Below are 25,802 nucleotides of genomic sequence, written 5' to 3' on the forward strand. Positions count from 1 at the left end.
GAAACATTCACTGGCAGGTTTACCTGCATGGCTTGTCAGCCATCCTGCCAAAGCATTTCCTGAAACTTCCCTGAAATGTCCTAGATGGAAATTATCTCCATATACAGAAGTTGTTTGCTTCCTTTAAATTGATGCGGCATTTCCCACAGCATTATGTTTGACTTATGATTGTATTCAGCACAGAAATGTCAGCACAGACATGAGGAGCTGTGCAATTAATTTTTCAGGAAGGGCAAATAGAACCAGTGGGGTAAAAAGAGCAAGTTAGTGTAAAATATAAAAGTGGGATGATAGAACTCTGAACTATGTGCAGAGGTCTGGGTCTCAGTATACAATAGCCTGATGGAAAGTATGATGATACAGTGAAGAAAACAGAAGGCATCTAAAATAAACTGGGGCAGGGCACAAAAACAGTGATGTTACAGGAGCTACTACTTCAAATAATTTTGTGTGTGCCAGGACCACCACACATACAGTCCTGTGGCTATAGCTATGCTAAAGCCTGCTGTAAAGTTTCATCAAATCAATTGTAGTTTTCCTCTTGCAGCATATCTCTAGCAAGACATGGCAACGGGATAAGGAATAGAGGTAAAAATCTATCTAAAACGAAAAAGGTTTTTTTTTAGCCAGGAATGCAAATCTACAGCCCTAACCTCTATCTTGTTGCTGATGAGTCGTGTGCTTTTCCCTGCCACATTTACACGTGTTTGCTGTACCCGCGTTCAGAGTGAAGTCACTGCATGTTTGAGGGTCCTTCCACCCGGGACAGCCCCGTTCCCGGTTAAACACCTCAGCGGAGAGGGCGGGAGCAGCGCTCCGGGCAGGGGTCACTCTCGGGGACCGGACTGCGGAGGCCGACCCCGGCCCAGGTGGCTGTGCAGAATTCACAGAGAGCTTTTCACTGCTGCCACCTGCCCACTCCCACCGGGCAGCAGCCTTCCAGGCTGGCCGGGCCCCCGGCTGGGCGGCAAAGGCCGGGTGGGTGCCAGGGCGCGGAGCCGGCGGGCGGGCGCTGAGGCGGAGGCGGCCCCGGTGGGCGCAGCGCTGCTGCCGCCAGCCCCCGGGACGGGGTCCCGCTCGCTCGGGCCGCGTCACTTCGGTCTCGGGCTTCGGTGCGGCGTTGGGGCAGGGGAAAGGGGCGGGGGGAAGGCGGCTCCGGACCGCCCGGCGGGCCCCGAGCAGCGGCGGGAGCCAATGGGTGCCGGCGCGGCCGTGTGACAGGCGGGGCGGCCGCTGCCCCCGCCGGGCGGGGAACCTGCACGGCGGCGCTTGGCAGCATCATCCGCGGCTGCGGGGCTGACACACGCCTCCATCCTCCTCTCTCCCGGCAGCCGCTCACACGCGCCTCGCCGCGGGCGGAGCGGAGCGAGGGGCGCCGCGGCAGACAAAGCAAAGATGGCAGGGATCCTCGCCTGGTTCTGGAACGAGCGGTTCTGGCTGCCGCACAACGTCACCTGGGCGGACCTGCAGAGCACGGAGGAAGCCGCCTTCCCGCAGGCGGAGGACCTCTACCTCGCCTTCCCCCTGGCCTTCTGCATCTTCATGATCCGGCTGCTCTTCGAAAGGTAACGCCGAGCCCCCCGCGCCGCCCCGGGCTTGGCTGGGCTGGGCGGGCCCAAGGGCAGCGGCGGAGCTTTGTCAGCCCGGCGCCTTCCCCGCCGCCGCTGCACTGCCGGCCTTACCGGGCCCTTGCGTTATCCCTGCCCCCTCGGTGGGTCACGTAGCGGGCCCGATGCAGGAAGGTGGAGGGGTTCGAGAGGCAGCCGGCGCGCTGTTCCTGCCGCCTGCAGCGCGGCCCGGCGCGGGCGCTAGGAGGCGAGGTCTGCCCGGGAATGGGCGCAGCCCTCCCGCCACCTGCGCCGGCCGCGGCGGGCGGGGAGACGGGCCCTCGGGCGCCCGTGCGGATCGGGGCGCCTGCCCGCGACCCTCGGGCTGCGGCGGGGCCCTGTCCGCCCCCCTCACGGAAGCTCGGCCAGAAGAGCGGCGGCCGGCCGCGGCGGGAAGCGGTCCCGGCAGCAGAGTTTGCCCGCGCCCCCGCCGCAGGGCCGCTGTCCGCAGCGGAGCCCGCGCTGGGTCCGGCAGCGCCCGGGAGCTGGGGCCGGCGACTGTCCCGCTGTTCAGCGTGGGGCCCCGGGTGGGAAGGGACAGTTCTCGGTAGCTGAGCAGAGCTGTGCGTGCCCAGTGCAGATGGTATCAGTGAGCGGTGCCGAGTGTCGGGGCACTCCTGTAGCTGTCGGAATGTGGAAGCTCAGTGGTGAAACGCGCCAGGCGCTGTTCATCTCTGAACCAAACTCACCGTTCTTCGAGGCTGCTGAACTCATTAACCACGTTTCACAAATACATAAATACGTATATATGTGTATTTAAACATGAGGCGTCAGGCTAGCGGTCGGTCGGCAGGGATTTTCTGTGTTTTCTGTGCGTGTTCCCATGCCAGCGGGTGCTGAGCAGGGGCCGCCCGGCGCGGGGGCAGCTGATGCCAGGTGCGTGCTCGCCTGCGCTCGCTGCTGCGCCCCTGACAAAGGTGCTGCTCCCTCAACAGCTGAGAGCAAAAGAGCGACTCCTTATGCCAACACCTACGTGTTTTCAGTGGTGTTTTCTTAGGCATGGTATTAAGGTAGTCAAGGAAGATAAGGGAGGACTGGTAGTTACTACATGCCAGAGAAGGGCTGTAAAGATACTTTAAAAATGATAAAAGAGCTTATCTGCCAGGTACTGCTTCAAATTTCCTAAGCATTCCCTCTCCCTGGTTAGAACTTGCCTGTATGCCTAGCTTGGTTGAGGGGACCATATTTGTTTTGAAAAATAAGCTGTCACCGGCTGTTGTTATCTTCTGTGTTGCTTTACAGATTTACTGAACAGCAAAAATTGTCATCTGCCTGAAAACCTGAGGTTGTGAAAAGTTAATTGAAGCAATTGAGTTAAATGCTGCAATATGGTTACAAGTGGAGTAATGAGTACCATTACAAGTATTTAGATTATGTCAAATAATTAATCTTTTTTTTTGCAATCTGTATGATGTGTACTTCTGAGTGTTGAAAGCGGGTGCATGATATTGCATCTTGTCATCTGAACTGCAATAAGCATCACAGCAGGACTGTGTTTGATGGATGAACAGCTAGTCAGAGAGATAGTTTCAGCCTCAAGTTTAACTCACGTTTCTGCTAATCCTGATGTGGCTGTTGTTTGCATTGTAGAAGCTGCTCTGATTATGTAGTAGTTTGTATCCACTTACTTGGGTTATTTTTCTTCATTCATTTAAAGTAATGTTTAATTTTGAAATGCATTATATTTTAAGTGTTAGTTATACATATAGATGAGAATACCGGTATTTTTTAAATTCTCTTGTATTCATCAGGCAGATTTTGAAATTTATATCTAGAAGTGTGTTCTGCTAACCTGATTGTAGGTGAGAGACCTCCAAAGATGTTTATTAACAATTACTTAGGTATGGGGTTTTTCCTTTTAAAATTAAAATCAATTTCATAACTCCCCTGTGAGAGTAGAATCAGGCTGTTTTGTGTGGGATTAATCCACATAGCATGCTACAACAGTGATTTTTCATGTAGAGCATTTTATTAAAGCAGCCTGAGCTCAGAAGCAGCATCCTTTCCTAAACTCCTAAGCATCTCCTCTGTGAGGAGTGTGTGCTTATAAAAAAACTGTATTCACTCAGCAGTCAGTGTGCTTGATGGACACAAAGCAAGAGGGTGACACTTCTGTTTTAGAGACTTCTCTCAAGGCAGAAATTGACTGAATCCTCCAAAAGGTTTCCTGGTAAAACAGATTTCTGATGTGGTCCAGCAATCTTCTGAGTCAAGTAGTCTGGTATTGCTTCTTTCTTTACACTTGGCTCACCTATTGCAGTTACTCATACTTCATCTTTGCACTGTAGTTGCACTGTGTTTTATTTCCCTCATCTTGTAAGCAGCAGTTTAGGCTCAGATCTAATGAAGTCACTCAGTGAATCAGCAAACTGCTTTTACTGCTTATATTGTAATCCAGCCTTGATGAGGAGCAGTCCTCCAAGGTGATGCTGATATTCTGCAGCTGATGGAATGGCTCATAAGGTCAGAGGCAGCTTGATTATATATAGCAACAGCTGCACTGGCTTGAGCTGAGCCAGCCACATCATTTACTACTACTCCAATCAAGATACTGTAGACGTGAGCGTATGGAAATTCATGGCTTTTATTTGAAACTGCTTTTGTAATGATAATTCAGTCTCAAAGGTTACCTCAGCTGATTTTCATTTAGTATGTCACAGTAGAGTACCTAGGGGATCTGGGTGACATGATACAATGACTGTATGGGCATGTGTATATATATATTTTTGCTACCTATAAAAATTCATTCAGATGACAATACATAGTCTTATGAGTGTTTCTGGTGTGTAGTGTATACGTACAAATTTTGTTTTTTTAAATACCTAGTATCAGTGGGATTTTACAACAAAAAAGAGGCTAGACAGAATACAAAGTTTGGAAGTGACTGTACTAGCTTTCTGTACTTCCAGCGGCCCAGAACCTCATCTGGAGAGGTTGGGTGGGGCACTGATGGCTTTTTCTGTCAAAACCTTTTTCTAGGCTGTAATATTTATAGATTTTTTGCTTACTTCCCTGTGTGTTAGGCAAAATCTGATAATTCAGGTGTAATTCATTTGTATGTAAGTGGATGCATGTTCAGTTCTTTCTTTACCTTTTTTTATAATTTTTTTCCATAAGATGACATATAGGGCTTTTTCTTTTTGCTTGATTGCTATTTACTAAATGCTTAATTCTGTTGAAATTGAATAGCATATTGAAATTGCTAACATGTAAGAAAAGACAGACCCTGGAAATAAAATAACTAAAAGAATATTTCTTTTCAACTTTAAATCAACTTCATTTTTAAAAGTAACAATAGATCCTTAGCAGTAAATAGCTTGAAAATGCATTTATATCTTGCTGATTGTACTGTTCATTTCTCTGTGTTTCTTTAAGTTACTAATTTTCTGTCATTTATCTTTTTCTTTATATAACCAGTTTTTGTTTCCCAGGGTGGCAGGGGTGAGCTTCAGCCACTAACACTTGCAGACTAACACTTCCCAACAAAGGGGTTGTTTTACCTGGAGAGCTGTTGTCTTCTTGGCCTGTCTCTTACCAGCTCAGACCAGTGCAGTGAGTGCTCAGGCACACTGGTGCTGGCTGGTACACATCTCTGCTGGGTAATGTGGCTGTGTGTTCACACAGAGGCTTGGAGTGTTCCTTTAAAAGGAGGTGCAGTGGATAAAATGCACATTATTTGAATGTCCTTCGTATCAGGCCGTTCACAGATGTGTGTTGGCGTCGGTCTTAAAATTAGGAGTTAAATGGGAAATGCATGCTGAGCTCCAGAAGAGAATGCCATTAGAAGTGATTCCTAAAATATCCATGTGAGAGAAGTGTGACAGCTAAACCAGAGCTCTGCCAATGAAAGGTTTCAGTGACAGGTCACTAGTGGGTGCTGGGAGCCTGTGAGTGGGTTTTGTCTCAGAGCAGGTTCCAGTTACTGGTAGCAACTCCAGTTTGGTTCCGGCCTGGATTCCTGCAACCACGCAATTGGATCCAAATTACCTGTGTTGTGTCTCTTTCTGCTGCCCTGCTTCTGCCTCTGTCACTGATTAATAGGTGTTTGCGAAGGATTTATTTTTGGAAAAAGAATAGCTTCTGGTATGCTGCTCCTTTCTACGTATCTGCAGACCAGTGTCTTATTAGTCCATACCAAATATTTAGTAAATTACCACTTGTGATATTCTGTTCCCTAAAATCTATCTCTGTTCCTGTCAACAGGGCTGATGCCTGAGCTGAACAGTGTTTATTTGACTATAGTTTGGGGGGGAGGTCTGTTCTTTTGTCTCAAGTTGGTAAATATCCCTTGCGTGCCCTAGGCTGACAGTTTATTAGCATGTGGTGTTTCTGTGCCTGTCTAGAGATGGTCTTGGAGTTTGGAGAAGAAAGTTAAAATTACAGCATAAAACTATATAGCTTTTGTAAGTGATGTAACCTTATATAATATCAAGCTGTATGCTTAAGACTGTGTTGACACCCGATGGACAATCAGATGTATGTGATGTGTATCAACAGTTCCTTGGAGCTGCTGATCTAACACCTGGATTGCTTTGTGTCTCCCCCCAGAGTGACTTCCTTCACTCACTGGGCACTGACAGATTTTGGGGGGCAGCCAAGGGAAAGGAAGGGTCTCTGATCATGAAACATGTGAATCTCTGATTATTTGGAACAGGAGGAATCACTAATGTCTTGTTTCTGACAATCAGATGGGCTGAGAACTTCTGTCCTCTGGGAGGAAATGTTTTTAGCACATAGTCCTTGCAGAAGACCAACACTGCACCATATAGTGTCCATCAGTTTATGATGATGCCTTTCTGGTTGTTCTGAAGTAGTCAAACTGCAGCCAGGGTGAGAGAACTGGAGTATTTAGCACAGTCAGCTGAAATCCTAGAGATGGTTTTCAGGTGGAACTGTAACACAAACTTGTGACTTCTGCACATAAAACAGAGAGTGAACTGTATTTTTTTTTTCCCTATGTAGTTAATACCTCTCTTAATAGCAAATTCTGCTGTTGTGAAACTTTAATGTTTCTGAGCAATTGTAAAGCCTCATGTAACTATTACTGATGTAGCACAATCAAATTTCAACTCTCACGTAATTGTACAATTAGTAAGAAAATTTAAGAATTGGAAAGGAGTGTAACATCCTGTTAACTATGTCATGTATATTGGCTATTAATCCAAGTTATGTTTTGCACAGGGAGGAATGAAATGCTAAGGGTCTCCAGACTACCTTGTATTAATGAAATAACATTCAGGTTCACTAACCTAAAACTAATTTTAATATTATAAATGATGCACATTAAAGTTTGGTCTGAAGTGATGAAAAGCCTCTCTGTGCTCACAGGTCACACTAGGATAGTTACAGCAAAATACCTAGATCACTTGTATTTTTTCACAGTGCAAATGCAGTAGAGTAGAAGCTTCCTTTTAATAATATCTTCACTGTATTGGTTTCTCCTGTATGGATGAGGGCAATAGCCTATAGTACTGTATTAAAAGAAATAAATCTTGCTGACATAGTGAACAGTGGTGCACAAACAGAGGTCAGAGCTTAGAATGTGTTCATTGGCATAAAATCTTACGTTCTTGAGGCTAGAGTATTTTGTGCTCTCAGTAGTGTTTATCATTTGCAAAAGCTAGTAGCTCTATTTTTATAAGCAGTGAAATAACATAACGTGGTGTCATCAAATCTACTCACTGCCCATTTGCCATCCTCTGAGGTAAACTTAGTATTTTTTAGTTCTGCAAGCACAAAAAGCCTTAATTTTGATTTAATAAAAATGATGCTGAAATCCTCACTGCAGCATTGGGATCTCTTCAGTCCCTTTTCACTCTGTTCATGACTGATTTCAGTTCTATATGACATTGAGGAAATTCAGATACCTGAACTTTGGTTGGGACTGCTGTTTACCATGTCTGTGGGACTCCTGTCTTTTCACTGAGAATACAGTGGAAGTGAAGACTGCTCTCAGTTTATACTTTCCTAAAGTGTTTGACAGAACTCTAAACTATGAAAACTGCTTTTGTACCGATACTGTCTACCTTGAAATGGTACAAACGAGCTAAACTGCCTAGACTAATGAGAGATGCTTTCCTGCAGTGGCAGGGAATTGCTTATTTGGAAATAAGACTGTGCTCTATAGCTCAAAGTAAAGAGCTTACTCAAAAGCAGTCCCTGATCACAGAAGTAATGTGAAAGGAAGATCAGAGTGGTGTGTTGTAATATCCCTTGTGCTTGCTCTTCCTTGTGTCTGTTGTGACTGTGTGATGTGTGTATTGCTGAGACACAGTTGCCTCCATAGTTAGAGATAGCCTGCTTGGTGTGCTTTTTAAGGGGATTGCCCAAACAAGGTGTGTTCCTTAAGGTGCACAGAAATTAGCCTTGATATGGCAACTGCTGAAACACTGTAAGCGGGCAGTGTAAATGTGGAATGCTAGTGTAAACCAGTGGGCATTACAGTGTGACAAAGCAGACAAAATTAAATGTACATGAAATGAAAGTGAGCTCAGAAATTTTTGGGGTGGTGGGTGAACTCAGGTAGCACTTTTCAACCAGGAGGAGACCTGTTCAGCTGAAGGGCTCCAGTCTCTCATCAGCTGACTATCAGGCCTGCAGCTCTCCTGAGCTCTGCTGTAGCAGATGAGACCAGTGCTTTGTCAAGACCAGAATCCCCTTACATCTGGTAAGACCAGTTGTTTCTGTTGAAAACAAAGTTCTAAGAAATGAGTGGGTCATGAATATGTGCTTGTTGACCAGCTTTTCTGCATTTGTCCATTACCTTTTTCCACTTCAATACTTGTGGTTGTCCAAAGCATGCTGCTGGATGAAACGATCAGGTCCAGTTTGGTATAATAAGTTCCTGTTATGGGCATCATGTTGGAAAGAAACTGTTGAGAAAAAGAAATGCAGGTGGTTAGACCACAAGCAGAAACGTGTTGTGTATATATTGAAGCAATAATTGAGTGGTAATTGAGTGGTTGATTCTTATCTGTCAGTTTTTCCCACACAGTAGTATGAGAGGAGGGTGAGAACTGATATGATAAGAGAGTAGCCTGAAAATATTTCAGTAGTTCCGGCTCCAAACATTTCCCAGTGTTACAACACTTGGACTAAATTAACAGTGATTGCATTGTTATGATGACAAATTGAACTGTAGATGGAGTTTTGGGAGTGCTGGTGGACACAGATTCTTCTTAGTGATGTATGTGAAAGGACGAGAGGCAACACGCAATTGATGTGCAGGAAATTCTGTGTAAACAAACTTTTTCTTGGGCTGGTGGTGAAGCACTGTGACACGTTCCCCAGGGAGGCTGTGGAGTCTCCAGTTGTGGATGTACTTGGAGAGCACGGGCATAGTCCTGCACTGATTGACCATCCAGCAGACTGGGTGATCTCCAGAGGTCTCTTCCAGCCTTGGTGATTGTGTGAAATCACAAACCTCACAGAACGACAGAGGTGCAGGCCTCCAGGGCACTCCTGAGACCTGTGTCTGCATGAAGTTTGTAACCTGTGTTGGAAAACTGAATAGGAGAGGATTAAGTTGAAGTTTACAGAAGAAAATTAGGGCAGAGCATGTAACATTTGATTGAATGGACATCTGGATTTTCCATTTTCTGAAGGATAGATCTTCTGATTTTTATTGTAGTCTGGTGTGTGAGGAGATGGGATGTAAACTGAGAAATAGATGTGGATCTCCTCTACCTAAGACAGGAATTAACTTATAGGTACCCAGAATGAAGTCTGAGTTGCTTTGAAGTAAACACATTCTGTTCCCCTTCTAGGAGGAATGCTTTGAGTCTCCTACAGCATACAATTTGATTATAACAGACCATTTTGAGGATAATTTTAGTTTTGTTCCACTTAAGTTGTTTCTTCTCAACACTGCAATATCTTTAAGATAATTTTGGGTTTGAAAAAATTCACAGAAAGAGGTGCTTAGACAACAGAAAACAGAAATCACATGCCTTACTGCAAAAGCTTTTATTCCCTTTGTTCATGATAATAAGAGTAGATCAGACTTAGGGGAAAAAAGAGAGAAGGCAGTCTTTAGTCTCACGTTCACCAATTCTTTATATTGGTAATAAAATGCAGAGTTGAAAATATATTTGTATATGTGCATGAGAGAGAGTAATTTACATGCCACAGTGGCATCATATCACTCTGATGCAATGTGCTTTTTTCTATTTTGTTTTTAATATTCTTACATCAAAAAATAGGTGTAAGGTGTGGATGTAAAATACTGACTACTCGAGAAAATGAGATATTTCGAAATGTCACTTTTTGGGGTGATAATGAAACAGTGATGCTTGACAGAAGAAACATATCTTTTCTCCCAGTTAGAGGTACTGTCATGTGTGCTAATGTGGAATTGTTATTTTCTAGAGCATTTACAGGAAACATGAAAAATACTTGATTTTCTTCCAGTTTGGAATGAAATGCAAAGTTAGAAATGTCAAAATTTCATCAGGAGCAGATGTCCTGACTTTCAGCCAACGCTGATAAATGGATTTGGTTACAAGGCAAGGATCTAGAGATAAAAATGAGATCTCTGTAGCATTACCAGCCTCCAGAATCACACATTCTATTCTCACCAGAGTTAACCAGCTTGTATCATCCATGATACACAGAAAGTTTAATTGTGTTTTCCTGTTTGTTTTGTGTTTTATCAGAGGAAAAAATTACCCCTTAACAGGTAATGTGTAAAATTGCCTCTTAACAGGTTGTTTTTTTGCAAATAGGCTGATGGTTTGTTAGAGATGGCAATAGTTTGAATCTCTAGCCTGACATTTACCTTCAGTTGCAAAGATGAAGAGTGTGCTGGCAGAAATAGGACACTACTTCATCTTGCTCACTCTTCCTCTGAGAGCTGCCTCTGAGGTTTGAAGAGAGCCCAGCTGCTTTTATCCATCACAGGAGTGTTCCCTGTGTTTTGCCTTGCTTCCCCAATAATCCAGGTGTAACACCTGAGTGGTTTAGAGCTTTAAATACTAACAACAAACCTCTTAAATAAGTTGCCTCAAAGGAAAGAAAACTTCAAATATACCTTGAAGGATCTGCTTTTACACTTATTTTTAAGGGTTCTCAAGGGTTTCAAACTGATCCTAATTTTATCAAGGGTCTTTCTCAGTTTGGTGGAAAAACCAATGTGTTGGTCATCCCCAACTGAAAACCCTTCATGCGCTTATCAGGAAGAAACCATAGCTTCTTTCACATTTTTTTTCTGTAAAGTCCTGGATCTATACCAGGAAATATTTTTTTAAATGGTTTGAAAATAACCCAAGTGCATTGACTAAGAAAATGACATCTGCTAAATAATCTGCCATCCTCTTCCAGCTCTCAGACTAGAGCACAGCACATTGAGAAGCTATATACAGAGAGGAGGTATCTGTCAAAGCAAGGACATTGCCAGCTAGGCCATAAAGTGATTCTGGGATTTCAGTCCTCAATATCCAGGGTTTTGTGTACAATATGCACAGGACTCTGCTTCCCTTGAATACCCATGACTGACTTGAAACCTTGACCACAATAGGAAGGTGATATGGGTTTTGTTTGACTTTTTTGTTTATTTGTGGCTATGGGTTTCTGTCTTGGGGAAGGCTTGTTGGAATGGAGAGCCAAGGCATTAGTATTCAACATCTTACCTTCTTGTTCACATGTAGAAATTTCAAATAAAAAGTGAGATTAGTTCATCTTCATATATAAAAACAGTCCTTAGAATCCAAATATTACCACTTGCATCTTGTCTTCTTTTTCAGACTTGTATTAATGTCACCTGGGGCTTCTGTGAATCCCTTGCAAAGCTTTAGGCCTGCCTGATGCACATGGACTGGTAAATCCTAAATCATACATGAAAAAATGAGGATCAGGGGTTTTCATGCTCCCATCCCAGTGACTTCATAGAGTTTACTGTGAAACATCCTGGATTCCATACATCAGGCTAGTTGTTGGTCTTCCAACATTAGCATTTGTTTTCCTAGATTAATTTTAATGTAAAAAGAGCATTAATTTTGTGAAACATGTATTACATGCATAAAGAGTTTTGTCACACAGTCTTATCAGGTTATTTGCAAACAGTAAGGTCTGCAGGAGGTGTAAATTACAGTGTCTTTGAGGGTGGTTGAACTGATTTGAGGATCTGCATTACACTTGAATATAATTTATTTACTCAAATGTCCTGAGTCTGATCTTCTGCCAATATAAATTAGAAATCAACTTTTGCTGAGTTTTATCAGCTTACAACCTCTGTGAAAGACCAGAAGTTTTATGACATCATGCATGGTCATTTGTATCCATGGGATTTTAGTAATATAGTAATCTAATCTAATAATTAGGTTGCTGTTTTAGTTATTATGAAGCAAAGCAACTTTATCTCTATACCTATATATATGTATATATAAATAAACCCTGGCATTCTATGGAAACTGTAGTCACTGCCACAGTAACAATATCAGCAGCTATTGAGAGCTCTGAGTACAAACAGAAAAAGAAAAGTGTCATTCTTATGATGATGACAATGTTTGTTCCACGTGTGATGATTTTGTGATTTAGAGAGTACAACAGGTTGTGTGTTCAAGTTGATATTAAAATAGGTTGTAATGATGACCTCCATCACTTTCTCAATAAGTCTGCCACTCTGCTTCACAACAAGGCTTTTTTTGCCTTGCCTGCTCCTGCTGCAGGTATTTGTTTATACTGAATGACATAAAGAGGCCTCTGAATGAGTGCACTTGCATAATGAACAGTGCATTCATTGGATCCACCCTGTATTTTCTTTCAGCCTCCATCCACTGAGCTTTCTTCAGCTGAAGGCTTGGCAAAAGTTCCCTCTCAGCTTTTCCTTCAGAAGAGTGGTTACCAACCAAGAAACTTAATCACAGGAGTGAGCATGGCATCCTTCTGACCCTCCACACTGCTGGCCTGTGGGAGAGTAATGAAAAGTACTTTGGTCTGGTTTTGCTGTTGACATTGAAAGAGTGAGGCTCCTCATCTCAGGAGGTCTCAATTTGAATATTATAGTCAAGTAGAGGACTAAAATTTAGTGTGCTTGTGTTTTCTGATTATTTTGAGTAATGTATCATGGGGCCTGGGGTCCTTTTTTTATGATATGGGGATAACTACAGTACCTGCTTATTGCTTCTAAAAAATTTTTAGTGAGAACTATCACTGATAGCAAAAAGTTTTTTGCAGAGTGAGAAGCTCTAAGCTCTAACAGCCACTGAACAGTTAATTTTTTGTTTTTGCTTCTTAACACCTTCTTCACTATTGTCTTGCCTGGAAATTTTCTAGCTTATTACTTAAAAGAAAGAAAAGGAACACTTCATGGTTGCAAAATGCAAACTGTCAGGCTATTTTAATTTTAATGGTATCACCTTGCTTATCCATTTACAGTGTTCCCAGAAGAGTCATACACATTTTCCTTTCTCATTTCTTACCTCAGAAATTGTATTGAAAGCATAGTAATAGCAACAGTAGTAATAGTAGAGTTGATTATTTGCTTGTTTTGAGGGGGTGTTTTCTGATGCAGGTCTATAAAGGGAACTTAATGCATTTGAACAGTTGAGAAAGGACTGAACAATAATACGATGGTTGCATCACTGCCTGTGTCTAATAAGGCTGTGTAAAAGTGAAAAACCAGCAGAAGGAAATGCTGATGCTGTTCTACATTTGGCATGGGATGATGCTTGGCATGAAGACCTGTGAGTGGAGGAGGGCTGCTGTGTGTGGCAGTGCTCTATACCAAAGAGATGTGTCCTCTTGATTTGGCTAAAAAGAAATAAATTTTGTAACTCACTAAAAATATGGATTGTAATAATGCTTTTGGACACCTGAATGTTATCTAGGACACAAAAGAAAAAATACTTACAAAGTTATTCTCTTGTAATTGTTGTAATTTTAATTAAGGACTTCTTACTCTTAGGGTTTATTTATGACAATAGCACACTAGTGGAGTGTGCTTCAGCTGTGAGTTTGTAGTTCTAAGTTTAGATCTTTCTTCTGCAGCTGGATTGTTTATGGTATAAACGAAATAATGATAAAATGCAAGTTCTTTTGGTCCTAATGCAGAACAAGCTGAGTGAATTTGGCATTCCAAACCCTCTTAACAGCATTAAAAGAATGAGTTATAAAAGCAGAAGTTGGAATACTTCTGTGCCATCAATAAATATTTGCATCTCAGATGACAGATCACGACAAGTCAACCCCCTCATGAGTGTGAGTAATGCAGATAATTTTTGTGGAGATGCAGTGCAGCAGCCACATGACTTGTGGTGTGACAATCTGCTGCTCTTCAATATCTTGACACTTCTGTTGCTTACTTGGAATTCAAAGTTTAGAGAACTAATTACTCACCAAACTCTTCCTGTACTTGCTAGGTAAAAATGGTTAATGAAAGAGGTTGAGGACCAGAGGTAGGAATGGGGCAGAGAAGTAGAACTGGAAGGAGCACACAGGTGTCTTAGGGAGAGTGGGAGAGGGGAGTGGGACTAAAGATACCTTGTGTGTGGGGAAAACATGACTGTGATGTAAGTGTGTGCACCTGGGCGGACTGTGGTGTAACCAGGCATGCCTGTTTGCTTGTGTCACCAGAAACAATGTGTTTGGAACTATTCCCTTCAGATATGCTTCTAAATTCAAAGGAATATGAGAACACTTATATCCTAGGCAAGGAAGAAGCTTGATGTATGTATGTCTTGTCTTCCTCAAGTTGTTAACAAAACATGAAACAGACCTGAAAATTCTTCAGAAGAATTCAAATTTTACCTTTTTTTTTTTTTTTTTTTTTTTTTTCTTGGCAGTAAGAAAGCCATAGTGTTTGTATCATTGCAGTCTGGTCCCACGTGGAAGGTGTAGCGTGCCCAGCCCCACACCCACCTTCTTGCAAAATCATTAATGAAGACAGATGACAACTAAGAGATGCCAGCTGGGTCAAAATGATTATGGACTGGTGTATATTTAGCTCTTCTGATGACATCTAGAAATCTGTTATTTGGGAGGGACAACACCCTTTCTTTACTTTCCAAAATAAGTAAATTAATAACCTTCCAGGTTGGTTGGCAAATGTAGGTACTGTTATTTCTGGAAGATCTTAGTGGTAGATTGGGTCCTTGTCATTCAGCAGAACCCTGTGCTGGGTGGTCAGTGAGACCAGGAAGTGGTCTGAAAGGTAGCTGAAAGGAAATAAAGGAGATTTGTGTTAAGTGTCATTGGGGAAAGTGGCTTGCATCTGTAGAGGTTAAAAATAGTGTTAAAATGAGACAATTTCTGATTGGTGAGCTGAGAGTTCCAAGAACAGAGGATTTACAGCTGAGGTGACAAACCTCAGTATAGCCAAGAACAATGGGTGACCTTGAGTATGGAGCAAGTAGGTGAAATTTGAGTCTGGTGGGCCATTTGTGACAGAGGGAAATATTGCTATTGTTACTTGTCTAAAGTGAACTCTGCTTTGCACATTGCAACTGCCTGACAAACTCTGCTGTTGGCAAACCAAGACTGATAAAAGGATTCTTGATTTTAAGATAAAGAACATTTCCAATCAGCTAGACAAGGCATCCTTAATGGTCACAAGCTATCACAGCACAAAAGTACTGCTTAAATCATCTGGGGAACCTAATAGTGTGCTACTCCTATGACTTAATTAGCAGACAAAGTTTCTTTTATGACATTAAGAATAGTGCCAAAGAATTGTTCGTGTTTTATGGTGTGCTGTAAGGGGGGATGGTGTCTGTGTGTGTGAGAAAAATGGTAATGTTCTCTAGTAACCCAGAACAGTTATGATTGCCTGGATCATCTAGAAGCACAAGATGTTTTCAGCAATTAATTTATAGACTGAGCAGATGTTCCTATGGCAAGAACCCAATAAAGGACTTGAGCTGTTCTCTGAAAGACTTGCAGATATTTTCCCAATAACTGAGGCTTAGGGAAAAAAATCTGCAAACTTTATTTGGGGATTTTGAGAAGCACCTGTTTCATAAAGGAGATCTTCTGTTAAGTTTGTCATTAGACTATCAATCAAAAGATACATTAATGATCTAACACAAGGAATTTAAACAATTTAAAAAATTCGCCTTCTTTAAATAGTTTGAATGGTTTTGAGAGCTATTGTAAATTGCATAAAACATTAGTTTGAGTAGCTTTTTTAATAAATGAAGGAGAAAGCAATTTCCAGCTTAGTTTTTATGATTTCAGCTACTATTTTAGAAGCAAAAATAAACTTGGCATCATATAGGAACAAACCTAGCTGAGAGTGTTGATCTGCTAGACATCATTAAAGAACAGCACCAGTTTCTGATTGATTTGTGGGGAAAAAAAACCCCATACTAATGCAAATGAAGTTTCACAAGTTATTGTACAATTTATCTATTGATTAGGATAGTGAAAAAACACCTTTTTGAATCTCAGTGTTTCTCATTGTGGGGCTGTATTTAAAACAAAAGATAAATGAAGGAAGTATTTAGGTAAATGCAGACATACTATCTCACCACTGTTCAGAGGATTAACACAAAATGAGCTTTGCATTTTTCTAGAAGCAAAAGATCTGTTTTAGACCATCATTCATGAACACAGCTCAAGTAGAAATACTGAGCATTAAAGTACAGGCTTCAAAACCGAGTAAATATGCCAAATGTTGCTACCTGTCAATGTAGTGGTTCCAGAATGGTTTTCGTTTCATATTTCTCTTGCAAATGCTTGTTTTTCCTACTTTACTTTGCCAACTCCTCATATCTACCTCGAGAATTCCATCCTTGCCATTTCTTTGCTTACCCTCTGATCCAGTATACATTCAACAGAGGGTTCGCATTCTGAATGTCTTTCTGGCTTCAGGTCCAAGATGCTTCCCCCTTCTAAATGTGTCACTGTCAAAAAACCTGGTGAAACAAACATGAACTAATCAGCCCAAAAGAGAGCCCAAACGTTTTCCTCAGGATTTCCATAGTTTATCTAAGGTATTGAGGCAATAATTGTTTATGGCTTGCTGAGTTAAGGATGAAAAATTATTCAAGACAATGAAAGTTCATCTGTAACTGCTATAGATAAGATGCTACTCAGAAACAAGGGCTAAATGGGGCTGGTTTAGATGAGTTACGTGCAGCATAGGCTTAGCTTCAAAGGAATTTAGCCAAAGGCAGGAATGGTAAAAGTGAAAAAAAATATCAAAGACAAAGGCTCCCTGGGCACATTCTAGAATTTAGGATGCAGTCTGTGTAGTCTGCTACTCAGCTGTATACTGTGCTCTAAATGGCTTGTCTGGGTGGTCTGGGATAGTCCTGGGTTTGCTGGTGAGAGAGAATGGCTTCAGCAGCACAACATAAACTCTGCACAGTACCTGTGTGGAAAGTGAAATGATGATGATTTCCATTGAATTGAACTAAAAGGGCTCAGGATTGGTTGTGAATTTTGCCAGCCAGATCTGCACGTGTCACATTGCACACTGGTCATTCTTTTCCACCAAAGGAAATGAGCGAGGCACTCCTGCCTGGCAGCAGCACCCTCCCCTCTGCCCCAGCCCTTGCTTTGCCACCTCTGGAGCCCCTTGGCTGCTGTCCCAGCGCCCCTGGCACCATCAGCACAGCACACAAGGCTGCTGGCACTGCATGGTTTGAGGAGGTGCTTGCCACTAAGAGCTGGGGCTGGTCCACCCCAGCCTTCAGCTGCCAGTCAGCAGTCCTGTGGCATTCACCCATGTGCAGGCTGTGGTATGAGCCTTGCCAAACCTGTTAGGCTGGCCATCACTGCAGTAAGTCAGGAAGTTGATTTCTTCACCTTCTTGCACAAACTTGTCCGGTAGCACATTGCATGTCGTGGAAATAGGGTTCAAGAGTGATTTGTTTTAGTATTTGCCTGATACAAAATGGCATTTTTTTTTATGATAATGAAATAGAGTCCCTTCTGTCTCTGCAACAGAAGGAGAGAAATGACTAAAAATGAGTAAGCTGCAGTTGGATTGTCTTAGTCCCTACATTTTGTGAAGATTTAAAAACCCACTTAATGCCTTTGTGACAGTGAATATATGAATTCCAGTGTGAGTCCTTTTTTCCAGACAAGAATTGTTTAAACAATTCTCAGGGTGGTGAGTAGATATAAACCTAGTATTATAGTTTCTCTTTGAAATCTAGTGTCAAAATGGAAATATTTATGAGATTTCTAAAACTGTTCACCAGGAAGCTGTACAAAATACACTAGCAAGATGTCATTAAAAGCAGCAGATGCTATTATGGTTTTGCTGCAAGCACAGCAAAAGTGAAAGCACAGCAATTCCTCTATTTTTGCTTCTTTCTAGCCTATATTTGTCTGTCTCTTGCCCCTTTCCTTCTACATCTATTTTCTAACATGCATCATTTATTTGATTGCTAATGGACCCTAGTAGCATTCAGTAGTACATGTGCTCTAGGATTAGGATTTGTGAATAGGAAAGACTATAATGATTTAATTTTTTTTCCCTTCCATCTGTAGTTCCACAGATGACCTCCCTGATATGTACCAGGCAGAAGCAATTTGAGACCTGCATGACAGGTCTGTTAATTGATTCCTTCAATAACTGCTGAAATCTAAAGGGGGAGGAGGGCTAGGGAGGAATGGCAGCGAGGTTGACTAGCAAAAGATTTGACCTAGTTTTTTCAATCTGCATGGATGTGCAGACAGACTCAATTATAAATCTGCTGCTATAGAAGAGCTTTTTTTTCCCCTATGTGAGCAGCTGCATTGATTTTGAATGTTCAAATTTGGTGTGTTAAAACATAAAATTTTGTCATCATTGTATATAGTGTAATGTGTCATGAAATATGCACGTGTGGTGAGGAAGTAAGGGAAGTCACCTACTTCTGGTGGATTTCTGTGGGGTTTGCTGCTTTGTGCCCTGCTGCTCGATCCTCTCGTGTGTGGCATTCCATGCTTGGCTTTTTGTCCTGCCTGCAATATTACTGTGTATGTGAAATACACTCACTCTTACTTTGCATAGGAGCTATGGTACTGCTTTGCACACAAAGCTAAAGGGGGCTGAAAGACTTTTGTTTTAAATTTTTTGATAGCATCTCTAAACTAATAATTTGGCTTTCTTATATCTATTTATAGCACTTGCCCTGGCCTTTGCTTGGTTTGCTTGTTTGTTTATTTTTCTTTCCTTATTTAGCGATGAAGCACCAGGGATTAGTACTAAATTCTGCAGCAGCATGGGGATTCATGACAGGCTTTGACCAGAGCTTTGATCCTCCAGATGCTCTGAATAAACATGACAACAGACATTTGAAGGGGGATATTCAGTTGCTGAACAGATTTGTGAATAATTTTTTTCTTCCTTTTGATTATGGATTCCTTCTAGAGTGCCTGATTAACTGATGCATGGCTCTGGGGTTGGCCAGCCCAACAAGGGATTTTTACCTTTTCTGCATTTCTTAATAACTGGTTTGGTTTTTGAGCTGTTTGCATCTGCTACAGGAAAACCATAACCTACTGAAAACCAGCAAACTGAGTTTTGTTCCTGAAGCTGCTGTGAGATCCTGCCGAAATTGTGTCAGGAGACTGCATAAACCCATCCTTGCTGGTTACATCCTAGCTTCCTAGCTCTCTGCCTGGAGGCTCTCTTTCGTTGTGCTGTAGGCAATGGCCTTGGAATGTGGCTTCATGCTGCTTTGCAGTTTCTCACTGTTTGCTTGTGATCTCTGCTCTCTCATGGCACTGCTGTGGCTCCAGTGTTGGTTGGTGCCAGCTGGAGAGGCTCTTGGAAGGGCTAGAGTTTGCAGCTCTCGGCTGGCAAGGAGGGGACCACAGTGCTGGGGAAAGAGCAAAGCCAAGTGGTGTTGGACCAGGGGAGGTTCTGTAGGCTTTGTGGGAGCTCCTCCCTTAGCCAGGCTTGGAACTGGCTGCATGCTGCTGTGCCCTTGGTGCAGCACCATTCATCAGCCCTCCTTCTCCCTCCCCCCTTTGGCTTGCCAGTGCTTCTCTCTGAACCTGGAGGGATATCCCTGTAGGTAGAAGCTGATCCTGCAATGGAATAATTTCATCACTGTTTCCTATTCTAAAGGAAACATTTGGAATTATGCCATAGTCCAGGGTATTCTGAAGACTTTTCCTTTTCTTTTTGTGCCTGGCTGTAGCTGGTGGAGTCAGCAGTCCTGCTTTTTGGGAGCCAGGCTGTGTCAGTAATTTTCTCTAGGGGGTCATGGCTAACATGCATGTCAAGAAAGTGACTGTCAGCCCCAGGAGCTGAAAGGAGGTGCTCTGAGTATCCTTCTTTGGCATCATATCTGCTGGCCTGACATTCCCAGTCCCACTCTGAGCCCAAGTCCCACTTGGGCTGAGGTATTTGGTTGTGTATCTTGGATATAGACATCATGTCTAATTTGTTCTCAAGGGAGGACAGAGTTTGACCTGTGATTCTCTGTAAAGTTGCTAATTACCATGTCCTCAGTGCTTGCAAAGCCTTCTGCAGTTCAGGCACTGTGCAGACACTTAACTGGTGTGCATGCTGAGTGTTTGGAGTGTGTGCAGCAGGGAAGTGTGAGGCTGGCCAAGTGCATGTGGTGGGCTGTAACATCTGTGTTTGCCTGGGCTGTTATGGGCAAGGCTTCCAAAGAAGTCCTGCAGTAACTCCTGCCTCAGTATTTCTCCTCCCTATTCCATCTTCTCCTTTCTTTGTCCTCTTGCCAAGTGTACAGCACTCCACAGTTCAAGTGCAGAAATACTGCACATGGCTAATCTGTAACCCAGCTGGGTGAGAGACTGGCTGTCACTTCCATTTGGGTTGTCAGATGAACTGAGTAGGTAACAAACAGAGACTTTGTGCTTTTTGGGCTGAGCTGCCACATAATTATTGTCCATGTGCACCAGAATGCTCAGTTTACCCAGAGCAGTGGGAAGAGCTCTGAAGACCTGTGGAAGAGCTCATCCCCAACAAGGCAGTGTGTTTGTGTCTTCTGTTCTGCTGGGAGGGTTTTGGTGGTCGGGCAAGCTTTCAGAAGCATGTACACACTGCTGCTTTGCTCAAACTGCACCCAGACATTGCCATCAGAGTTGTTGTAAAGGATTTTTTCCTTTTTAGTTATACTCTTAAACAAGAATTCTTCAGTGACTAACCTTAGAAATTATGTTTCTTGCCATTAAAAAAAATGTAACTGACAATCTACAATTCTGTAAAAATCTTCTATAATTATAAAACTTGTATGGGTTCCCAGTTTTGGTTTGCATCTCAAGCAGCACACATTGTGGTGCGTTTAAAAACAAATAAATAAGCAAGACAGTTCTAATGATCCAAAGGAGATGAAAAGGATTATGGCACCCTAAGCAGGAATACAAAGAGTAACAAATACTTGCCACTTGAAGGTTTTGAGTAGCTGTTTATCTTCCACATATTTTGTTACCAGCCAAGGCAGATAGGTGCTCTGTCTACTTTTCAGCACAAGGCACCCTTCTTCTTATTTTTTTCAAATTCTTAATAGTAAAAAGAACTTTTTCTGTTACTATCTTAGCATCACTTATTTGAGGCACCTAATCTCATCCACTGGGTAACAATGTTACAGTGTCAGCTCAGGCTTCCTCAAATACCCACCTGCCCAATTTTTTTTTCCTTCAACTTCTGCTGGTAGAGATGGGCGTTTATATTGCAATACTCTTAGGGAACCATGTTTTAGTCACGTGTCCTGTAGCCAGGTGTTGTTTGAAATTGTAGTGTGCAAAGTTGCTGACAAAAATCTTGTAATGAGCTAAAAGAAAATATGATTCCAACAGTTTCTTGTGTGTTTTGCTGTAGAGAATACACTTGCTTATGGATCCAAAGTGTAAATCACTCAGAAATACCCAAGACATGAGATGACTTATTTTCTTTCATTTGACGCATGCTGCAGCATGTTCAAATGCTGTCGAAGCTGGTGGGCCAGCATTGCTGCTGCAGGGTGAGCTCCTCCAGATGGCTGACAGCTATGCATGCAGCTCACCACTGCATCCTGCCCGTGGCTCCCTTCCCTGGCTGAGGTTTCTGGCTGCAGCAGCCCAGGGAGTTGTTTCCAAAGTGTCGTTTGGGTGATCCGCTAACAAATCCTATTATTTGTTAAAGGGATTTGTTCTTGCACTGTTTGGTCCGATCACTGATTGTTTATCGCGCATTAGGGCTACAATGAGATGCCTGTCAGCTGTGTTTTGAGCTTTTTGTGTGCAAGACTCATTGTTTGCCTGTGATGGCAGGTTTGCTTTGGGACAGCCTTAGTGTGGAAGGCAGAAAACATAAGGCTGTGCATTTCAAACACTGCAGTGTAGTATTTCCTGCACTCTGGTGGGCATTAGTTTCCCCAGCTCCCCAAGACAAGGTCAGAGGGTCAGTAAACTCATGTGGAGGGTTGGGTGTTCTGCACTTCTGCATACAGAGCTGCAGCTGCCTTCCAGATTGCTTCCCTGCCTTTCTGAAACAGTGTCCTGTTGAGCTGGCAATTAAACGAGAAAGCTTTAAGAATATTCAATAATAGAACAGAGAGGTGAAAATGTACAGGAACACTTGGAAGCTAGTGAAGCATAGTTGCTTTTTGTCTTGTTGAATGTTTTGATCAGTCCATATGGTATTTAATGATCATACAATGCAGGTGGAAACTACTTCTTAAAAGGGGTTCACCTGAGCTAGTTTTTGAGATTTTAGGTGTAAGCACTTGTATAGGTATTTTAATAAATATTTTGCTGAAGCACTTATTTTGGAAAAAAAAATAATAAATCTTTTGTATTATAGGTATCCTAATACGTTTTTAAAATCTTTTTTCTCAGAAGAGAATACAATGTAAGAAATACAAAATTAAATTTCCGAAGCAGAATATCAATATGGTCCTGTGATGGCTTAACTTGAGCGTCTAGAGGGTTCACCTTCAAGGTTCCCAGTGTCTCAGTTTAGTGATGCTGTGTTGATAGAGTGAACTGGATCAGATCATTGATCCAGCTGAAAACTCCATGCTCTTCTGGGCTGGTGTGCAGTGATAGTCTTCAGTTTCTGGAAGCCCAAATCTGCTTCTTCTGTGGCTGCAGTAAAAGTGGCAGAAAGGGACAAGTGAGGGAGAGGGAGCCCAAGCACTTCAGGTGGCTGCCCTTGCTGAGGGTGTGGTGCCTGGGCAGTAGAAATGGCTCAGAGCAGCCTGCCACATTCACTCTGCAAATTTTGAACAGCTCTTATTTTCTTAAGTAATACCTATTTAAGAATAAAACAGGGGAAATAATTTATTGTGTTGTTTGGCTGTATGCTTCTTTAAGAATAGGTTTCCTGAATATCTACATGTGTCTCTAACCTTTTTGTATTGGTAGCTAATTAGAAATAAACTGAGGAACTATATTGTTGTACCAGATAGGAACTGGGTTTTGTTCTGAGTTTGTGTAAAGTGTCTGGAAAGAAATAAGGCTCTAATTCTGGTATTTTAGTACTCAGACACTGTGCTGAAGTTTGATTGTATATACACACATATATTAAAAGTACGCACGCACAAATATATAAAAATATATGCTATTACATATGTTTTATATATATATATATGCTTGTTTCAGTGTACCATATGGATTTGTGTTCATATACATACAGAAAATGCAGTGAATTAATACTATTGTGATCATTTTTTGTGGTTAATACCTGCCAGCCAGAATGAAAATTGGTTCCTCTTGAAGCTCCTGCAAAAGATTTGATGATTTTGTGACTTAGCTCTTGGAATCAAAGCTTAACCTCCAAGCCACACCAACCATCCCTATTTCCAGTACTTGCAGAAGTACAACTGTCCTGCAGAGAGGAATCCATGACCTATTCCCTCTTCAAAGGGAACAGAATAAAGATTTAGTGTGAGCACTCTACTCAGAGCAGGAAAGTTCCTGAAACATGCCCTGCCTCCTGAGGTGGGGAAAAATAGGATTTGCACCAGAGGTAGTGGTTTGCCCATAACTTTCAGGCACATCTTGAAATTCTCTGTCTTATGCCATGACAGCCCACCAGCAGTACAGAAGCTGAACTCACACAAGGACAAAGAGAAAGCTTGAAAATATTGAAATCCTTTGTTGTGTGTGCTTTTCTTAAGTTTGTGGCACTGCCAGGTGGTGTAATGCCAGCGTTCAGGAGCAGAGCATGCCTTCAAGTCATGCAGGCTGGGTCATTTGCTCAAACACAAATGCACACTTGGAGCAGACAGAGGTTTGGGCTTTACTTTTCTTGCAACTCCTGCCTTTGCTCAGGGCCTGGTTCCATAATCCATGGAGCAGGGCAGGATCCTTGGGCCCCTCAAGCTCTGAAATATTTTAGGCACTTAATTGTTTTTTAATGTTCTATTGAATATAAAGCATTATTTATCTTCTCTGCTTTGAAAAAATGTTTTCTAACGTGATATAACTTAATAAGTTTCTGTTCTTGGTGAACAGTATAATTTCCCAACATTTCTGATACTTGTCAATATTTTCCAGGAAGTTGTTGCTGAAATTTTAAAGTTCTGTTCTGTGACTTGGTAAAGTCTTTAGACTGTTTGTTGTTAGTGATTGCTAGGGTTTTTAACAACATCCTTCTTTATTTGGCCTTCTGGTAGTAAATAGATCAGAAGGCAAGTACATTAGAATGTAAGGGGACCTTGATGAGACAAGTTAGCATGTGCTGATCAGGCTGAGACCTACCATGGGGGAACCTGGAGGAGTAGCATTGACTTTCTACAGGGCAGTGGATGGCATGCCTTGGCTGTTCCTTTACTGTAGACATGGGGATCAGTCACAATTTTTAATTTTTTTTTGCTCACAAGTTAAAGATGTGACCAAAGTCAAAGATGCTGCAGGGCCTGGGGGATTAGAACACTGTCATTGTGTTAGACTAACCCACTGCAATTTAAATATTAACTTGTCAGTCTTTAATTTCTTTCTGTGCTGTCTTCCTGCCCTTTTCCCTGTCCAGAATCAAATCCCATTTGGACCATGTGTCTTTTCATATGTTTTATGGTTGGTTCTTTGTTTTGGTTATCCCACACTTGCTGAAATGAAGCAACTTACCAGCTCTCTATTTTAGAAGTGGCAGAGGAAAGTACGAATCTATAGTGTCAGGAGAGGCAAAGGATGCTTTGGGATTGACTGTTCATTTTTACCCAGTGCAAGAAAAGAAAAAGCAAAAACAAAACTGGCCAGCAATGTGTTCAAAATGAAGGGGCATGGTTCTCCTCACAGAGTCTGAATTTACACTGGAGAGCTCTGCCATAGACCGTGGAAAGTTTTCACAAGCTCAATGAGCTACAAGTGCAGCCTGAGGAGGAAGGGTCAGCCCTTTGGGGACTGCTATGTGCAAAGATGCCTTTTTTGGTCTAAATAGTCCCTAAGCCACAACTTTCTAGAAGTTGGGAGAATATTTTTGCTTCACTGACCTTTTTAGCAGTGAGCTACAATTTTGGAGCCTGAATTTTACCATTGACCCTGACTTGTGTGTCCTGATTTTAATGCAAAAAGGGTGAGAGTGATATCTTCAGAATTGTATCATCCATACCATCTACTGCCTTGGTGATGGTGGTGGAGGGCAGCTGAGAGAAGGCACCATGGGTTAGAGGTGGGGGCACTGGAGTCTATCACCATTTCCATTCCTTCTCCCTCTCCCTGATCTGTGCTTGGAAAGTTACAGAGTGACTAAACTTTATTTTTAGAGATTACAAAGAAAGAAAGCATTAGACAGCTGGCTGCAAAAATATTTATTTGTGACCTTTGTCTACATTTGTGCAGTGCTTGCTGCTATTCTGGAGCATGTAGTTTCCCTTGATTTCACTCTTACAGTTTAAGGAGAAACTGAAATGCTTAAAACTTTACGCATACGTATATTTTAAAAAAATTGCTTCCATATCTGGAAAAAAGGACCACTTCTGTTTGTAAAGTGCTGGCCTTATTTGTTTCCCATTTTTGTAGTAACATATGGACTGGAAAAGCAACTGGAGCACTGCTGGTAGGGGCCAGGCTGGAGTAGTCCCATACTGGGGGCCGAACACCTCCTGCATGAGTCAGTCCCATTATGAACTAACCTGCAGAAAGGATGAAATAGATTTTCCAACTCTGTGGGGCACAAAGGATTGGCACCATGAGTGAGTAGGGTCTGGAATTGGGTCAGTGATCAGTGGGGTCTGGCCTGCAGCTTGTGATGGGAGCTAGCAGGTATGCAAAGGTAGCTCAAGCCAAATGTTACTGGTCATGGTTTTTGTTACTGGATCAAAATCTTCAGAAAATGGGAGTATTTTTAACTTTGCACAGGAGGAC

General features: G+C 42.3%; 1 protein-coding gene across 2 annotated transcripts in view; it reads left to right on the plus strand.

Moving 5' to 3' along the window:
- The first annotated feature begins 1,277 nt into the window (after positions 1-1,277).
- CERS6 (ceramide synthase 6) overlaps positions 1,278-25,802 on the plus strand; it is a 96,975-nt gene continuing 72,450 nt past the window's right edge. Inside the window, exon 1 of one of the 2 annotated variants that reach the window (XM_063162059.1) lies at positions 1,278-1,565. In XM_063162059.1, coding sequence (XP_063018129.1) covers positions 1,396-1,565 — 170 coding nt within the window. In that variant the 5' untranslated portion in view covers positions 1,278-1,395. The remainder of the gene's footprint in view (positions 1,566-25,802) is intronic. The other variant, XM_063162060.1, reaches the window with a different exon arrangement.

This window comes from Melospiza melodia, chromosome 8, assembly GCF_035770615.1.
Source record: "Melospiza melodia melodia isolate bMelMel2 chromosome 8, bMelMel2.pri, whole genome shotgun sequence".
NCBI lineage: Eukaryota > Metazoa > Chordata > Aves > Passeriformes > Passerellidae > Melospiza > Melospiza melodia.